General features: G+C 36.9%; 3 protein-coding genes across 4 annotated transcripts in view; 1 reads left to right on the top strand and 2 right to left on the bottom strand.

Annotated features, from left to right (window-relative positions):
- LOC306875003 (uncharacterized protein) overlaps nt 1–19,075 on the bottom strand; it is a 262,032-nt gene that overhangs the window by 197,772 nt on the left and 45,185 nt on the right. The gene's annotated exons all lie outside the window — the stretch shown is intronic.
- On the bottom strand, nt 908–3,317 carry LOC306875096 (SLAM family member 5-like). Its single transcript, XM_079425500.1, has 4 exons — nt 2,952–3,317; nt 2,384–2,713; nt 1,727–2,020; nt 908–1,586 (listed from the first exon to the last, which is right to left on the bottom strand). Exons 1-4 carry the CDS (start codon nt 2,995–2,997, stop codon nt 1,471–1,473), a joined length of 786 nt encoding a protein of 261 aa, XP_079281626.1. The 5' UTR covers nt 2,998–3,317; the 3' UTR covers nt 908–1,470.
- LOC306874997 (uncharacterized protein) lies at nt 4,029–17,565 on the top strand. 2 transcript variants are annotated; one of them, XM_079425348.1, is made up of 21 exons: nt 4,029–4,190; nt 5,231–5,557; nt 5,649–5,996; nt 6,085–6,213; nt 6,336–6,365; nt 6,574–6,603; nt 6,999–7,022; nt 7,250–7,279; nt 7,637–7,666; nt 9,011–9,040; nt 10,823–10,846; nt 11,178–11,207; nt 11,643–11,669; nt 11,920–11,949; nt 12,279–12,308; nt 12,611–12,793; nt 14,528–14,710; nt 15,257–15,286; nt 15,826–16,017; nt 16,209–16,256; nt 16,473–17,565. In XM_079425348.1, the coding sequence occupies exons 1-21, from the start codon at nt 4,145–4,147 to the stop codon at nt 16,541–16,543; spliced, it is 1,872 nt and encodes a 623-aa protein (XP_079281474.1). In that variant the 5' UTR covers nt 4,029–4,144; the 3' UTR covers nt 16,544–17,565. The 2 variants fall into 2 exon arrangements, with proteins under 2 accessions (XP_079281474.1, XP_079281473.1); XM_079425347.1 differs by having other exon boundaries at nt 15,248–15,286; nt 16,473–17,564.

Genomic DNA, 19,075 nt, shown 5'->3' with positions numbered 1-19,075 from the left:
TATTTGTTTGTATATTGTTCTTAATTCATTTAAATCGCCAATTCTTTGGGAATGAGTTAGTAGAGAGATTGTTTTCTACTGTTTTAGTTAGCGAGTTTCAGGGAGGCACAACTGAGACACCGCGATGCACCTTGGGGGGGGATCTGGAAATTAAAGTAAGCATCTTTCAGATCCATTGATAGAAATCAATCCACTGGGCAAACTTGCGCGAGGATCTTCTTCAAAGTAAGCATCCTTAAAAGCAGAATGATATGGGCAGACTCATCCATGGTGCAGAGGAATATGGCCTAGAAAACTGGAGGGCCATCATCATATGGAGATGAATCGTATGGCTGAAACAACATAGGTTTGTACAGTAAACCTTCAGTATTCATAGAAAACCAAGTTTTCCCCCGAGCGTGATTCCATGAAATGTGAGAGATTGTTTCGAATGGGAACTACAGTTTCAGGAAACAGTTTTCACTGCACCATTCATTTCCCCAACGATACATTATACTTTGGTTAAGCAGTGATCTATGCACAGAAAAAGAAATGGAGAAGCAGATATGATTAGTGGTGGTGCCGATCCAGTTCCTCCTCTGACTGTAGAGGAAGAGAAAGTTTGGGCCATCCTGGGGCCTGAGGCATTTAAAGGGATGACCTTTACTGTTAGAGCTTTTGAAGAACATGCTGGCTTTCTCCAGAACACCTCAAGAAATTCAGCAGTCTGTTCAAAAATTCCACAACATTGCATTAGAACATTTGGCATTATTAATGGCAATCCCAGTGTCAAGCCCTGTGCTAAATGACAGCTTGTACATCTGCAGGAACGGTTATCCAGTCATTAATGTACAAGTAGTGTGTGATCACCTGTGGATATTCACTGATATTGTGGCGAAATGACCTGGAAGCACACATGAATCTTTTTGTGATGGACAGTTTTCAATTGACTAGGGTATTTATTTGGGTATATTACCTAATAAAATTACATTTCCTTTCAGAAATTAAATTGTACAAATAAAATGTGAGGACAACTCTGAATAGAACACAAGCTTGTTGTGGCAGGTGGAGAGCACAATAAACAATTCTATGTTCTACAATCATTAAAAATGTTATACATCAAAGCACTGATCAGTTTCTGCTCTGGTTTTCTCACTTCATCTTACACGTTTACGTGCAAATAAGCAGAAACCTCTGCACATTTTTGCCACCTGTGGCTACTGAGAGCTTCAGTTTCATGTGACACTGCTTACCAATGTTTGTTCTAGCAGAAGCACGTTCCCTTATTTTTCCAAAAAAAAATAAATCAATAATAGAATGGGGAAAGAATGTGGACAGTTCCAACAAGGGGCAATCAGGAATGAGCTACAGTTAAAATCCTTCAATTAGGAATGAGGTACAGTGATGACATTCATATTCATATTCATACAGTATTTATTTGTATGGTGCTTTTTACCACACGTTACAGAGCAAATTTGCGAAGAACAGATTTTACACAGCATTTCTGGATCTGATGTCATTAATTACAAAAGCAACAACAGCCACACCCAACAGAACAGTGATGGCCAATCGGATCACAGCTTCAGTAACACCACAACAGTGAATTTCTGAAGAAGAAAATGAGGACTTCAATTAGGATGCTAAAGGAGGGTCATTTGTTTTGAGAGTTGTATTTATTTATTTTTTAATACTGGAATTTATACCAGGTACCAAACAAATGCTAATATCTACACTGACCTGAACGTACCTGAACATGGCTGACAGAGTTGACTGATGTCCAGATGTTTGGTCTGGTTTCTGATGGGATTGTTGAGCACACAGCTGTAGGTGTTGTTATCCTGATATTCCACCTCCAGATGTAAAGAGACACTGCTGATGAGATGAGACACACTGATGCTGGACAATAAACTGTTTCCTTTGTACCAGGAGAGAGTCACATCACTAACATTCACCACTGAACACAGCAATGAACAATATGATGATGATGATGATGATGAACATTGTGAAGAGTCTCTGGTGACGACAGGAATGAGCAGACGAGCTGGAGAATACACAGAAATAATTAAAAAATTAGATGTCTCAGGAAAAAAAAGAGAAAATACATTTAGGCAAAAAATAAAAACCAATGTATGCATGACTCGGCATGAGCCCAGGAATCAGAGGAAAATGATGCTTCTAGAACAACCAAAACATCAGAAGAATATCAATAACAATACAGATATAGTATACAATATATACATATTTAACAATATTTACAGATAAATTAGGTAGGCTACATGCTTGTTCCCCCAACTGAGACCTACTAAATCTACTTCCAACCAACTTATGAATCATTTATTTAAATAGTATTTTCATATTATGATTTTGTACCAATAAAAGAGTTTGAAATGGACAAGTTCCTTACAATAGACAGTAACACTGAATTTCTTGACTCGGTCCCCTGACCCTCCCTTGATGTTTAGTTCATAAAGTCCAGAGTCTGTGGTTCTGGTGTTTGTGACGGTCAAAGATCCAGTCTGACTGTCCAGCTGCAGTCTGTCTCTGAATTGCCCTTCAGTACCATTAAATAATGAGACCTCGTTGTCATCTAAGAGAGCTATGAGAACACCTTGATCTCCAAACTTCCACAGTATCTTATTTCTCTGTGTTACAGAGACATCAGTGTTTAGTGTGACAGATTCTCCCTCCATCGCTAACACTGACTTTATTTCATCTGTCTCAACGCCAAACACACCTGCAGAAAAAAAGGTTCAGACAACTGAAAAATACCTGAGAAAAAAGAGCACCACTTAAACTTACAAAAAAAATATATATATATACATTCGTATTATTTAAATAGTATTTTTTCTCTGTGTCAAGATTTTGACATGTCCAGATATGTTTTAAACTAATAAGAACGATGCGTGCTTAGAAGACAGCAGCATTTTAATCTATATTACAAGTGTCCTGAAGTCATAATACAGATAACTTACCAATGAGATTCCACGGATAATAAAGCAAAGCCAACAGGCAAAGCATTTTCTTCTTTTCGTCTCCAGTATAGCCTATTAATTTGCAAATTTGCTCTTAAAAGTCCACCAGATTTGTAATTACATTACAGAAAATCTGAGAAGATCTGTCCTACAGTGATGTTGTGAAGGTCAACAGCCAGTGAGAATAAACTCGACTTTCACTTGTGTCAAGTTAAACCCTGGAAACACGAAGCAGGACTTTCAATGGTGTAGTTTTTCCCTTTCTGTACCTGAGTTACTTGTTCCTTGTTGTTCCTTGTAATGAAACTTTAATAAACCTGCACTCTCTTTAGCCGTCTTTCCACAGTCTCCAAAACACTCGCATGTGGATGTGATTGTCGCATATCGCCTCCTAGTGGCAGTCGCATGATCTGAATGATTTATGTGAATTAATATAATAGGCTAATTAATGTATTAATATATCCACACAAAACAAACGAACCCGAAGCTTGAGACCCTCTCAGATGCATGTATTATTTAGCATGCATTTTGTTATGTTTTTATTCTGCTTGAGGCATGAAATAAATTGAACAGCATATAAATGACACAATAATAATAATAATAAAATGAAAAATAGAACTGTGACAATCATAACAGTGGTAAATGAAGTATGCGATGCATGGTCTCCAGTTTGTTGGACACAACATGGTTACTCAAAATGTACTAATATGAAATCATTACTTGCTCATATGATCATTACTCATTACTGACTCGTTTTAATGCTATATTTGAACATTCAGGTTACAACAATTAAAACAATAATTATTAAGAATAAATGCAATAGAAAAAAGAAGACATTTAACAACATCGTAGCTCAAAACAGAAACAGAGCTATATATAAAAGCAATAATTAATTAAAAATACTTAATTAGACCTACTCAATTAATACATATATACTATATATATATATATATATATATATATATTAAAGTAAAGTGTTCTGACAGTTTTATTTTTATTTTTTTGTTAAGAGCTACTCAAATAAACCTTTTATTTCTGCAACAGCCCTCACCGTGATGACGTCATGTTTGCAGCTCGCACCTTTACGCTCGCGCGGACGCGGTGAGTACGTGGGCGTGTCTCTCAATCGACTGAGATTTATAGCCACAACCTCATCGAGACTAAACTCATCTCTCACTCAACGTCGCAGCAACATGAAGACCGTCTTTTTAACGTTTTTATCCATGTTCGTCATTGACGGTAAGTGATTGAATTCTGAGTTTCTTTGCTTTCGGTTTCACTTTCCACCAGGTTTACCTGGATCACCTGACCTGCACAAATGCTGGCTTCAGATCCTCATTAATTCATTAATTAGCATAAAACAAACTGTGAAGTTTGAAGGATTACTTCTACATTAATATGCTAAAAATTAATGTGATATCACTGAAATTAAAATAATTAGGCAAACGTTTGCCCCTTGTGACATGTCTAATATCCCCCTATTTACTTAATCCTGGTGCTGACAAATATTTATTTCATTTATTACTAAAATGTATATAACAAGAAAATAAAACTCTTGTGATTTAAAATCAGGGTCCTGGCAAAGACAGGCAGCACATATAAAAACATTTGAGCATAGGACAAATACATTAATTTGCATATCCAAAAATACGTTTAAAAAAACAACCTTTTCTCATATTTGTGCAAACTTTCCGGATGTTTAAATCCTGAAAAGGGTAAGGGCTTTTGAATTAATTATAAACCATAATGCTCCATGATAAACAGAATCCAGCTCCTGTAAACAATGCTTAAACAAAGCGCCTGCATGTAGATAATATCACAATAATCCAACACTGACAAGAAAGTAGTAGCCACCAATATCTTTCATGCTTTAAAAGAAAGACAGGACTTAACTCTGAAGAAAAGGCCAACTTCAACAGTAGTTTCTCCACAAGTTGCTGAACATGAAGCCCAAAAGAGAGGGAATCATCAACAAAAAATTCAAAATATGTGAAACTACTTCTTTAACCAAGCTTTGGAGAGTAAGCGAGCCTGCATTGTTTTGAGGGTGTAGACTGTCTAACTGTGAACTGGTGGGGTAGGTTTTATTCCAAGTAATACATTGCAGACATTTTCAAGTATTTACTTGACAAAAGCTTTTATGCAAAGCAACTTGCATTGCTTTCAAGGTAAACAGTGTTTGTTCATGCACATATAGAAATATGGGGACCCAAATGTGATGTAATTTGATAAATCCACAAAGAAATCAGTATCTCTGACTGTTCCCGTTTGTTCTGCAGGTGTGTTTGGTGTTGATCCCGATGGAGTGAAGTTGGTGATAGAGGGAGGTTCTGTCACTCTACAGACCGAATTTACTGAAATGCAGAAAGATGGTCTAACAGAGTGGAAATTTAACAACACTAACATAGCAACACTCAATAAAGGAACTGGTAAAGTTGAATACAGTGAAGATAAACTGATGATGATGTTTAGCGGCAGACTTAATCTGGATCAAACTGGATTTCTCACCATCTGGAACATCAGAATCAAACACTCGGGTGAATATAAAGTGGAAAGTATCAGCAGTGTAGGGACCAAATCCAAGACGTTCAAAGTTATTGTGAAAGGTGAGTCAATTAAATCTGAACTTCTTTGTGAGAATATGCAAGCTGAAATAATTGACTGTTCAGAGAGTTTACTGTGAAACTATTTTTGCAGAATCTCCCCTCAAATCTGTTGAAGATAAAGATGAAATAAAGGTTTTGTCAGCTACGAAGGGAAGTTCTGAGACTCTACACATTGAAACTGAACTACAGAAACATGATCTAATACTGTGGAGATTTGGAGCTGAAGGAACTCTCATTGCTAAAGGTGATACAGAAGACAATCATACATCATACTATGATGATGGAGAAGATGGGAGATTTAGAGGCAGACTGGAGATGGACAGTAAGACTGGATCGCTGATCATCAGAGACCTCGAAACTGAGCATACTGGAGAATTTAGACTAAAGATCATCAGCGACAGAAGGATCTTATACAAAAGATTCACCGTTACTGTCTCTGGTGAGTCACTTTATTCTTTCAGTACAACTCTAGTGTCTACTAATAATTTGCATATTCAAATAATCACTGTGTGTCTTTATTATTACAGTACTAGGTCTGTCTCCAGGTGCTGTAGCAGGGATATGTGTTGTTCTGCTGCTGGGTGCTGCAGCAGCTGTAGCAGCTGGTGTTATGATTTATTGTCGAAGCGATCACTTCAAATTAAAAAATCTAATGTGTAAGTTGAACAAAAGTCATGCAGATGATGAAGAATCATGAAGAATCTCTCAGTATCTTAGCATTTCTGGCATGTTCATCTGTTTATTCATTTCTGTATCTATGTGCTGCTGTGACATGAAGCGAAGATCTCTAAACAACTAGAGCAAATGTGTAAGTATTATCTGATTTGAGAGAAAAGTGAGGTTGACTGTGCTACAGTAGATTTTAAATGTGTAATGTGATTTTATAATTTTCTGCTTGTTTGATTTAGTGCAGTGTTACGCGGAATGACATACTCATGACAGAGTCTCTATAAATTTACAACAAACTCATGTATAATCTCCTTATTTCTGTTTCTATGTGCCGCTGTGACATGAAGCGAAGATGACTAAACGACTAGATCAAATGAGTAGGTATTACAGCTGATGCAGAGGGGGGAAATGTAGCTTTATTGCGCCACAGCAAAGTGCATTGTGCATTGAACGATTCTGAACTAACTCACTGATTCAGATGATTCGATCAGAGCGAATCTCCTATTAACAATTCACTGAATTCTCAAGTCTGACTTTAAATGAGCCAAAACTGGGAGATCCTTGGAGCCTCAGAGTGTTTTGTTAAAACAATGATGGATTTAACTAATGTTCACACATACAACATTACTGCTCATTAATATAAAGTTATGCAGGGCATGAAGTGTTTTTCAGAAGCACACAGTGTGATTCACAAAGTGTTTCTGTCATGATCATCTGATCATTCACTTACAATCTCCACATTTCTGTTTCTATGTGTTGCTGTGACATGAAGCCAAGACCAATGAAAAAGACCTGGGTAAGTATTAAAACTGATGCAGCAAGAGAGTTTTATTGTGAATCAATAGCTCATAAATATGATATGAAAATATTTTTTAAACCTGTCTGTGTGTCTAGTGCATTACAAAACAAACAAACAAACGCTGAATGTGAAGTGATTATTAGAAGCACATTTCTGTCATGTTCATCTGATCACTCACTTATGATCTCCGTATTTCTGTTTCTATGTGCTGCTGTGACTTAAAGCGAAGATCTCTGAACAAATAAATAAAATGGGTAAGTATTACAGCTGATTCAAAGAGGGAAAAAATGGCTTATGATGCGTATAGAGTAAAATAATTTTTTTTTTACAGATGTAACAGAAACCTGAACTAATTAAAAATATATGTATAAATTTATATAAACATAAATATTGCTGTGAAAAGTATGTTTATTGATAATTCAATTATGAAATTTACTAGTGTTCGCACACAATATTACTGTAATTATAGATCATATAAAGTCATGCAGATGATGAAGTGATTATTAAAAGCACATGAAGAATCACACAGCATATTCTCAGTGTTTCTGACATGTTCCTCTTTTCATTTACTTATAATCGCCTCATTTCTCTGTTTCTATGTGCTGCTACAGGTGAAGCAAATGTGAGTGAAAATGAAAAAAGTAAGTATCCATAGTCAATATTTACATTTTCATTAGAAGTTCTGCGTTTGTTTGATTTAGTGTGATAATTACTGAAGTATTGAGCTGCATGACACTAATATACTGATGTAATTGTTACTGATCATTAATAAAAAGTCATGCAGATGATGAAGTGATTATTAGAAGCACATGAAGAATCACACAGTATCTTCTCAGTGTTTCTGACATGTTCATCTGTTCATTCATTTAAAGGGGTCATCTGACGTTGCAAAAAAGAACATCATTTTGTGTATTTGGTATAATGCAATGTGTTTATGCGGTTTAATGTAAAAAAACAAACATTATTTTCCACATACTGTACATTATTGTTGATCCTCTACGCTCCGCCTTTCTGAAACGCGTCGATTTTTACAAAGCTCATCGTTCTGAGAAGCGAGGCGTGCTCTGATTGGCCAGCTATCCAGTGCGTTGTGATTGGCAGAATACCTCAAGCATGAGACGGAAATGTTACGCCCCTTACCATGTTGTATTGCTGTGTCCCGGTGAGATGACACAAAAACAATAAAAACCTATTTATAAATTAGGCATTTGTTGCATCCAGTGGGACATAATTACTGATTATAATGACTTATACTGTCTTTTTACATGTTGCATCACACCATGTAAACATTACCATGTCTGCATTTGTGATCGGAGAAACAACAAGCACTACTCTACACTGCTCAAAACTCACGCTTGAATAGTCAGTCGCAGAAACATACTTACAGGCTGTGAGTTAGAAGCGTAAGACTGTCCTTGCAGACGTGGAATTGCCCCATTTTATAGAAACAGCCTTTATGCAAGCCAGCATTGTAGGCTACTCTTCCAGGTTCAGGAAATAGTCCTCCGTAAAATGCGCTGCACACACTCGAATATTTGGGTTGAACTGTTCTGGAACAGTGTTGTAAATACAACTTAGCCACTGATTTCTAGTTGTGTACTCATTTGGAAGCTCAAACAAAGTACTTTCGCTTTCACACCGAAACACCATGTCTCCAGGACATGGCACCGACGGCAGCAACAATACTACAGCGAGAATAATACTTCCGCCTTCTTTCTTTGTGTACACGTTTGGGCATTGTTTTGCAAATCTTCCCGTACCGTGACATAGATGTGTGGGGGCGTGTTTAATGAGCCGTTTTAGGAGGGCGTGGCAGAGTCTTAACTTTGATAAAGAATATCTCTTTGGTTTTGAGACTTTAGTCTTTGCAACTTCAGGGATCTTATGTATGCATGAACAGCTTGAAGGAAAACTTGAAATCGCATCATATGACCCCTTTAAAATCTCTTTATTTCTGTGTTTCTATGTGGTGCTCTGACATGAAGAGGAGCTCTATGGAAAACTAAAACGGATGTGTAAGTATTCAGTTGATACAATGAGAGAACGGTGAACTTTACAGGTGCTGGTCATAAAATTTGAATTTCATGAAAAAGTAGATTTATTTCAGTAACACCATTCAAAAAGTGAAACTTGTATATTAGATTCATACATTACACACAGACTGATATATTTCAAATGTTTATTTCCTTTAATTTTGATGATTATAACTGACAACTAATGAAAGTCCCAAATTCAGTATCTCAAAAAATTAGAATATCAATTAAGACCAATGCAAAAAAAAATATTTTTAGAAATGTTGGCCAACTGAAAAGTATGAACATGAAACGTATGAGCATGTACAGCACTCAATATTTAGTTGGGGCTCCTTTGGCCTGGATTACTGCAGCAATGCGGCATGGCATGGAGTCGATCAATCTGTGGCACTGCTCAGGTGTTATGAGAGCCCATGTTGCTCTGATAGTGGCCTTCAGCTCTTCTGAATTGTTGGGTCTGGCGTATTGCATCTTCCTCTTCACAATACCCCATAGGTTTTCTATGGGTTTAAGGTCAGGCGAGTTTGCTGGCCAATCAAGAACAGGGATACCATGGTCCTTAAACCAGGTACTGGTAGATTTGGCAGTGTGTGCAGGTGCCAAGTCCTGTTGGAAAATGAAATCTGCATCTCCATAAAGTTGGTCAGCAGCAGGAGGCATGAAGTGCTCTAAAACTTCCTGGTAGACTGCTGCGTTGACCTTGGACCTCAGAAAACACAATGGACCAACACCAGCAGATGACATGGCACCCCAAACCATCAATGACTGTGGAAACTTTACACTGGACCTCAAGCAACGTGGATTATGTGCCTCTCCTCTCTTCCTCCAGACTCTGGGACCTTGATTTCCAAAGGAAATGCAAAATTTACTTTCATCAGAGAACATAACTTTGGACCACTCAGCAGCAGTCCAGTCAAGACGCTTCTGACGCTGTCTCTTGTTCAAGAGTACAATCCTCTCCAGGGTGCGGTTATCCCTATTGCGTGTACACTTTTTTTCTACCACATCTTGTCCTTCCCTTCGCCTCTCTATTAATGTGCTTGGACACAGAGCTCTGTGAACAGCCAGCCTCTTTAGCAATGACCTTTTGTGTCTTGCCCTCCTTGTGCAAGGTGTCAATGGTCGTCTTTTGGACAACTGTCAAGTCAGCAGTCTTCCCCATGATTGTGTAGCCAACAGAACTAGACTGAGAGACCATTTAAAGGCTTTTGCAGGTGTTTTGAGTTAATTAGCTGATTAGAGTGTGGCACCTGGTGTCTTCAATATTGAACATTTTCACAATATTCTAATTTTCTGAGATACTAAATTTGGGACTTTCATTAGTTGTCAGTTATAATCATCAAAATTAAAGGAAATAAACATTTGAAATATATCAGTCTGTGTGTAATGAATTAATCTAATATACAAGTTTCACTTTTTGAATGGCATTACTGAAATAAATCAACTTTTTCATGATATTCTAATTTTATGACCAGCACCTGTATATAGCTACAGTATTTTAAATGTATAAAATAGTTTTCATAGGCATTATTTATATTTTTAAACTACAAGTTCTGCTTGTGTTTGATTGAGGTGCGATTGTCCTGTATTGAGCTGCATGACAGCAGTTACTGATCATTAACAAAAAGTCATGCAGGTGATGAAGTGATTATTAGAAGCACATGAAGAATCTCACAGTATCTTCTCAGCGTTTCTGTCATGTTCATCTGTTCATTCACTTATAATCTCCTCATCACTCGTTCTATGTGCTGCTGTGACATGAAGCGGAGGACTATGAAAAAGCATTACGTAAGTTTCAAAGCAGATACAGCAAAAGAGAAAGGAGTTTTATTGTGCTACAGTATTTAAATGTATAATTTTTCATAGTGACTAGTCATTATTACTGAACTAATGTTACAACAAATTAACATTAAGCAACAAATGCAGTGGGAAGTATTGTTTATTCACATTAATGATGCTTTCACACACAACATACTGTAATTGTTACTGATAATTCATATAAAGTCATTTACACATGAATAATCACACAGTATCTTCTCAGTGTTTCTGTCATGTTCATCTGATCACTCACTTATAATCTACTCATTTCTCTGTTTCTATGTGCTGCTGTGACATGAAGCCGAGATCTCTAAACAACTAGAGCGACTGTGTAAGTATTATAGCTGATATGAGAAAAATGTGAGCTTTATTGTGCTACAGTAGATTTTAAATGTGTAATGATTTTTTCATAGTCAATATTTATCATTTTCACCACAAGTTCTGCTTGTTTGATTTAAGTGTGATTGTCCATTATTGAGCAGCATGACTTAATATACTCATCAAACAACCGTGATATACAATACTATATTAATTGTTCCTGATTGCTAAAATTCTGAATTTACAAAAACGTAATTATGATCTGTGTTTGATTTATGTCTGTTTGTGGATCAGCTGTAGTGTTTGTTCATGTTGTGTTCTTCTGATATTGAAGCTCACAGAACTCACAGAATGCTGTACCTCATTGTGTCAGTGTTTCTGTCGTGATTCATTCACTCATAATCTCTTCTCATAATCATTTCTCTGTTTCTATGTGCTGCTGTGACAGGTAACCAGAAGATCCCAGAACGACTGTGTAAGTATTAAAACTGAAAATTTAGCATCAAGAGTTTAAATGTAATATGATGTTTAATATTCAATATTTATCATTTTCACCACGTTCTGCTTGTGCTTGGTTTAGTGCAGTGATTAAGTTTGTGATTGTTCAGTATTAAGCTGAATGACATTCATATACTCATGATATTCTCTGTTTAAAATGCTGAATTTACAACAAACTCACTTATAATCTCCTCATTTCTGTTTCTATGTGCTGCTGTGACATTAAGTTGAGCTTTCTGAACAAGCAAACCAAATGAGTAAGTATTACAGCTCATACGAGAGAAACATTTGCTTCATTATGCGATAGTAGAGTTTAATATAAAAACGTCACGGGTGTTAAAAATATATAAAATAATTGTTATGAAAAGTATTGGTGATAATTCATGTTAGTGATGGATTTAACTAGTGTTCACACAATATTACAGTAATTATAGATCATTAATAAAAAGTAATGTGGAGGATTAAGTGATTATTAGAAGCACATGAAGAATCACACAATATCTTCTCAGTTTTTTTGACATCTGATTTTGTTCATCTGTTCATTCACTTAAAATCTAATTTCTGTTTCTTTGTGTAAACTTGGCAGATGAACCGGAGATGTCTCAACAGGAAACATGTAAATATTACAACTGATACAACAAGTGTAAAATGTTTTTTGTTGTGCAACAAGAAATATTCAATGCAAAAGGGGTTTAATGCTTTGCTAAAACCCATAGAAATATAGTACAAATGCTTCATTAAGCAATTGTTTTGTATTTTTATTGTTTAAGTATTTTGTTGACATTTCAAAACTAATGTTCACATGCAAACACATTTGATCTAATCTCTGCTTTGTCTTTATTACACACACACACTTTATTACACACACACATACATATATATATTTGTCCTTGTGCCTTATTATTTCTCTGTTTCTAGGTGTTGATGTCCCACAAGAAGAGACACCGAGCCCAGAGATCAGAGATGGTGAAAGGGAACGGTTCATTGTTGTTGAAGAGACTGCCATAAGTAAAGCTTTTGGTGCTGATAAGATACTGAGAGACAGTCAGGGCAGGAAGAGCATTGCAATCAGAGCTGAAGATGCTGAAGTTCAGACACATGGTGAGTAGTTGTTTTTTAATGTAATAGTTTTATTATTAGAAGGGTTTGTTCATTCAGTTGTAATCATGGGTAACACTTTTTTTCCAAGTTTTCATATTGTAGTTTTGGGAGGAATAGGCAAGATCATTATTAATTAAAAATATTCCATTAGCTGAAGTTCTCAAATCTCATTTGCACTCACTTAAACCTAACATCAGAATCAGAATCGGAATCAGAATCAGCTTTATTGCCAGGTATGTTTGCACATACGAGGAATTTGTTTTAGTGACAGTAGCTCCACAGTGTGACAGAATGACAGCAACAGGACAGGACACAGATGGTAAAAAAATAAATAAAATAAATAATGTACAAATATACAAAAATGGACAATGTGCCAAATAGTACAAACACAATATACAAAAGGCAATTCAGTATGTCCAGGTATGTTAGGTGCAAATTTGAAATGTAATAAGTATGTGTGTAAAATAAACAAAAAATATGATAGTCTTGTGTGTTTCATGTTTATTGTTAAGAGTTCAAGTGTTCATGAGATGGATTGCCTGAGGGAAGAAACTGTTTCTGTGTCTGGTCGTTCTGGTCTGTAGCGTCAACCAGACGGTAACAGTTCAAAGAGGGAGTGTGCTGGGTGTGAGGGGTCCAGACTGATTTTACCAGCCCTTTTGCTCACTGTGGATGAGTACAGTTCTTCGAGAGTGGGGAGGGTTATACCAATGACCCTTTGTAGTCTTCTGAGGTCAGATTTGGTAGCTGAGCTGAACCAGACAGTTATTGAGGTGCAGAGGATGGATTCAATGATGGCGGAGTAGAACTGTTTCAGCAGCTCCTGTGGCAGATTGAACTTCCTCAGCTGGCGAAGGAAGTACAACCTCTGCTGGGCCTTTTTCACAATAGAGTCAATGTGAATGTCGCACTGTAGGTCCTGAGAAATTGTGGTGCCAAGGAACCTGAATGGCTCCACTGCAGTGCGGGGAGAGCAGGGGGGTTTCTCCTGAAGTCCACGATCATCTCCAAAGTTTTGAGCGTGTTGAGCTCCAGGTTGTTAAGACTGCACCAGACAGCCAACTCCTTAACCTCCTGTCTGTAAGCAGACTCGTCACCGTCCTGGATGAGGCCGATCAGTGTGGTGTCGTCTGCAAACTTCAGGAGCTTGACAGAGGGGTCTTTAGATGTGCAGTCGTTGGTGTAGAGGGAGAAGAGCAGTGGGGAGAGAACGCAGTGCTGATGGTGTGTGTGCTAGAGGTGTATTTTCCCAGCCTCACTAGCTGCTGCCTGTCTGTCAGGAAGCTGTTGATCCACTGACAGACAGAGGTGGGGACTGAGAGAGCTGAGTTAGTTTGGGCAGGAGGAGGTCTGGAATGATAGTGTTAAAAGCCGAGCTTAAGTCCACAAGCAGGATCATCACATAAATCCCTGGTCTGTCTTGGTGTTGCAGTGTGTAATGCAGTCCCATGTTGACTGCATCATCCACAGACCTGTTTGCTCTGTAGGCAAACTGCAGGGGGTCCAGTAAGGGTCCAGTGATGTCCTTCAGATGAGCCAAAACCAGTTTTTCAAATGACTTCATGTCCACAGATGTTAGAGCCACAGGTCTGTAGTCGTTAAGTCCTGTAATCTTGGGTTTCTTTGGAATGGGGATTATGATGGAGCGTTTGAAGCATGTGGGGGGAGGGGGGGAGGGGGGGGGGTTGCATTTGATCTAATGTCTGCTTTGCCTTTATATTTCTCTGTTTCTAGGTGCTGATGTCCCACAAGAAGAGACACCGAGACCAGAGATCAGAGATGGTGAAAGGGAACGGTTCATTGTTGTTGAAGAGACTGCCATAAGTAAAGCGTTTGGTGCTGATAAGATATTGAGAGACAGTCGGGGCAGGAAGAGCATTGCAATCAGAGCTGAAGATGCTGAAGTTCAGACACGTGGTGAGTCGCTTAATAGTTTTAATATAAGAAGGGTTTGTTCATTCAGTTGTAATAATGGGTAACACTTGTCCAAGTTTTCAGAAGTCAAATTATAGTTTTGTGAGGAACAGACCCAGATGTAGATTATTATTCATTGAAAATATCCCATTAGCTGAAGTTCTCAAGTCTAATTTTCACTCACTTAAACCTGACATGTCCAGCCAGGTCAAATATAATTGACAAGTGTTTGAATTAAGTGAAGTTTGAGATTTAACAGCTGACTGATTTTGTAGAAAAACTAAATCTGGTTGTACAAAAAAAATAAAAAATAAAAATGTGTGCAATTCGTACATATCTGACGAGGTGGCTAATTCATCCAATTTTGTACAACCTCATTCGTATGATTTGTGTGACTGGTAGGTTTAGGGGCGGGGTTAGGTGTGGTCCTTTATATGAATTTGTACGAATTAGACACCTCGTAAAATATGTACAAATTCTTCTCAGGGTTGCTGACATGTTCATTCATTTAAAATATAATTTCTCTGTTTCTGTGTGCAGATTTGACAGATGATGTGAAGATCTCTGAACAAGAAACTCGTAAGTATTAAAACTGATACAAACTGATATTTCATATTTTTTACTTTTCTTTTTTACTAAAACTACATTTTAAAGAGACTAGACTCTGAGATATGTGGCTGAAGTCAGGATTTCTGGATTTAAACATGCTTTTGGGTCAAAACTATGAAAAAGTAGGTATTTAAAACAAGTGATTAAAGTGGTTCAGTTCTGTAGATTTGTCAGCAAATTAGAAATAATAAACAAACCTTAACTTTCAAGGATATTTTAATTTTAAAGCTGCAACAATGCTTGTATATTCACCATAAATCTACTGCCCAAGTTGCTCTGCACAGACATTAAAGAAGCTATTAAAGACCTTTTATTTTTGTATTTATAAAGTAAGCCCTGTATCAGTGTTTTAAGTAGGTATTCCGACATAACATTTACACTTGCAATGTACTTTATGTGCATTTGGACAGATGCTGAAATGTAAAATATGTATAGTATACACTAACCATTTCTTAACAGTATAGTTTCTGTTCCTGTATATACAACTTCTTACAAGTCTCTGTTTCCAGGTGCTGATGTCACACAAGAAGAGACACCGAGATCAGAGATCAGAGAAGGTGAAAGTGAACGGATCATTTATGTTGAAGAGACTGCCATAAGTAAAGTGCTTGGTACTGATAACAGATTGAGAGACAGACAGGGCAAAAAGAGCATTGTAATCCGTAATACCAATACTGAAGATGCTGGAGTTCAAACACATGGTGAGTAGTTGCCTTTTAATGTAATATTTTTAAGGGTTTGTTTATTCAGTAGTATTCATGGATAACACTGGTGCTCCTGCAAAAGTGATGTAATCTTACAAAATAATGTTACAGTTTTCTAGTTGTCATGTGACCATGTCTAGTAAATGTAGTTTAATTGTCTAATTTGTCTGTGATTGTTGTTAAAACAGGATCCGATGGAAAAGCTCCTGAAATTGAACTGAAAGAGCTGAAAGAAGGTGAATGTTGTTTGCACTCAAATAAAAAAATAGCAATTATCTGAACACAATGACTCAAATGTGCTATTGACAATATGTGTTATTTAAATTATTTCATTTCTAATGGTAATTTGATGGTAAAATATTGACATTTTGATTTCTCAGGAACAACTAAAGGATTGATCTCCAGATTTCTCTCTTTTTAATTTCTGTGATTGTCTCTGTGTTTCCTTTTAGAATCAACTGGAAAAGAAGTGAATGAAGAAACGCCTTTGAGCCAAAAGGAAGAGGATGGATCAAATGAGTAGATATAGAAGAGCTCAGTTTAGAGAGATAAGACACGCCCACCTGTCAATCACTGTGACATCAACAACATTTCAGCTCTTTCAGTAGCCAATCCTAAAGAGAGAGCCCCATGTCTCTTGTGTAAAAAAGCTTTTTTGGTTTCAGATGAACAGGGAAATGTGTTGATGAAACAATGTCATAACTGTATTAATGTTACACTACATAGCTCTTACTCTAAGATGTTTTACCACAGACGTATCTGTCAAACCATTGCATGTGCTGTTCATGGTTAATGTCCTCATTCAGCTTTGATCCCAGTGTCTCTAAAGATAACATGACCTTCTCCTCGTGTGCAGAAATTCATCAGTCGGTGTACAAGAGACACACAGTATGAGTCAATGTGACACTTTTGTTGCAGAAATTAACCAACTCCTTATCTAAGTTACTGTTCTTTTTACTCTATTTTCATTTAAACTAAAAACTTTGCATGTTTTATGCTATATTAAATAACAATGCTTAAATATGTTATCCAAAGATGTTTTAAAGAAAATCTGTTTCTCCATCCTTTAATCAAATTACAAATGTGACCTGAATTTAGAGTGTATTACGTCCAGAGACGTATTTGTTTCTCTCTATTTAGCAGGAAGTACTAGCTGCCAGCTGCCTCCAATGATTGGTTGTCTGCTGTGTTTGGAGGAATTTGTGCCTTGTTGATTGGCTGTGTCTTCAGTGTTATTGTATTTACACTCTTGTTGTAATTGGTGTTTATGACAAGCCATACGTTCTGGTTTGTAAGCTACTATTTGTTTGTATATTGTTCTTAATTAGTGTATATTGTTAATTCTTTGGGAATGGGTTAGAGAGGTGGGTGTCATGTTTTCTCTTGTTCAAGCTAGTTGGGGAGTTGACTGTATTTTTCATTTCTTTTAATAGTTTAGTTAGTTTTTCTCTCAACTGGTTAGAAGGGTTATGTTTGTTTGGCCTTTGCCTCCTCTTGAATCCTTGGAATCCTTCTACAATCACAAAATAAAAGAACATGTTTTTAATATCGTGTTGATTTTGGTCATTGTGAAAGCATAGGGATTGGGAACTGGACCTTGCTGCCTCCACACATCACACCATTTTATTCTCTTACATGTTCCTCCATCAAGGGGAATGTAGAAGAATTTGGAAGCTTGTTTATCAGTAACAAAATATAATTTATCTTTATTTTTTTGTTATCTGCAACGGGATGTAAATGGGTCCACTGTTGGACAATTACATTTGTAAATGGTACATGCTCTTATTCCCTGTACAGGCCTATTTTGCCCGACCATTTTTGATGTTGGAGGAGAAGAATTTGGAATTTGACTTACTCGTTTACATTACTTCACACTTTGGAAGTATGTAATCCTTGTCGTAAATGGCCTTTAATTTCCATAGAAGACATCTTTAACATTAGTGTCCCTAAAGAGGTATAGGGGGAATTACAATTAAATGATATGGAGAGACCAATATGCTCAATGAAGACCAAGAGTCAAAGTTGAAATTCCATTAAACATTAAAAATTAAACACAAGCTCTTTACCACATCTTTATTTTAAAAAAATACAGAAATTACATATTCCTCTGTGAGGGTCATCTCAAATGTGCAACAGAAATGAGAGGCTATGAGATCCATCATTTGTGTAGATTATTGCTATTTTGGTTAAAGTAATTCTGTTCACATCCATTGTATTTATACAGATATTTCACTGAAAAATTTCACCCTCAGACTATCTAAGATGGAGTTTGTTTCTTTAACGGAACACAGTTTTGGAGAAATTATGCATTATATCACTTGCTCACCATTGGATCCTTTGCAGTGAATGGGTGCCATCAGGTGAGAGTCCAAAGAGCTGATAAAAACATTACATTATCATTAGTTTTAAGTCAAAATGTTTTAATGGTGGATTTGTTTCTTACAAACATGCAGCTTTTGGCTTCACACAATGATAATTGGTGAACTGGAGTGATGTGGATTACTTGTGGATTATTGGGAAGTTTTTTATCAGCTGTTTTAGTTCTTATTCTGAAGGCACCCATTCGCTGCAGAGGATCCACTGGTGGAATTTTCATTTTTGGGCGAACCGTTCCTGTAATTTAAAAGATCAGTTAAAATGTATCTTTTTGGGATTCTACAAACAACCTTCAGCAAACATATCTGGAACTGATTCTTCTGCTCAACTGATGTTGGTCTGATTTTAATCGGATGGTGCCCCAGACAGCAAGCAGTGTCGGCCCAGATCCGGCCCGCTTGGATTTCACACAGGCCAGATGTGGGCCGGATCTGAGCAAAAACTATATTGCTGTCTGGTTGATGTCTAGGCTCTTCCGTCCTGTTCAGCTCATTTCTTGTAGATCTGATGTCATAAACCAGAAAAGCAACAGCAGCCACGCTTACCAGAGCAGAAACTACCAATCGTATCACAGTTTCAGTAAAACCACAACAGTGAACGTGGTCTGAAAAAAAAAGAAAAACACTGAGTTAGAATGCATTTAACTCTCGTTCAAACAGACTCATACAGTAGGTGCTGG

The sequence above is a fragment of the Barbus barbus genome, assembly GCF_936440315.1.
Source record: "Barbus barbus genome assembly, chromosome: 9".
Classification (NCBI taxonomy): domain Eukaryota; kingdom Metazoa; phylum Chordata; class Actinopteri; order Cypriniformes; family Cyprinidae; genus Barbus; species Barbus barbus.
Note: the sequence above shows the minus strand (reverse complement) of the source record. Positions and strands in the feature narration are given on the sequence as shown.

Excerpts from the sequence above, each read along its gene's own strand:
- LOC306875096 (XM_079425500.1), bottom strand. The coding sequence starts at position 2,997 with ATGCTTTGCCTGTTGGCTTTGCTTTATTATCCGTGGAATCTCATTG. Across the intron at positions 2,021-2,383 it reads ATTCAGTGTTACTGTCTATT|CTCGTCTGCTCATTCCTGTC; the intron begins GTAAGGAACTTG and ends TGTATTCTCCAG. Across the intron at positions 1,587-1,726 it reads ACTCTGTCAGCCATGTTCAG|AAATTCACTGTTGTGGTGTT; the intron begins GTACGTTCAGGT and ends TTTCTTCTTCAG.
- LOC306874997 (XM_079425347.1), top strand. The coding sequence starts at position 4,145 with ATGAAGACCGTCTTTTTAACGTTTTTATCCATGTTCGTCATTGACG. Across the intron at positions 11,670-11,919 it reads GAAGATCCCAGAACGACTGT|TTGAGCTTTCTGAACAAGCA; the intron begins GTAAGTATTAAA and ends TGTGACATTAAG. Across the intron at positions 14,711-15,247 it reads TGCTGAAGTTCAGACACGTG|ATTTGACAGATGATGTGAAG; the intron begins GTGAGTCGCTTA and ends TTCTGTGTGCAG.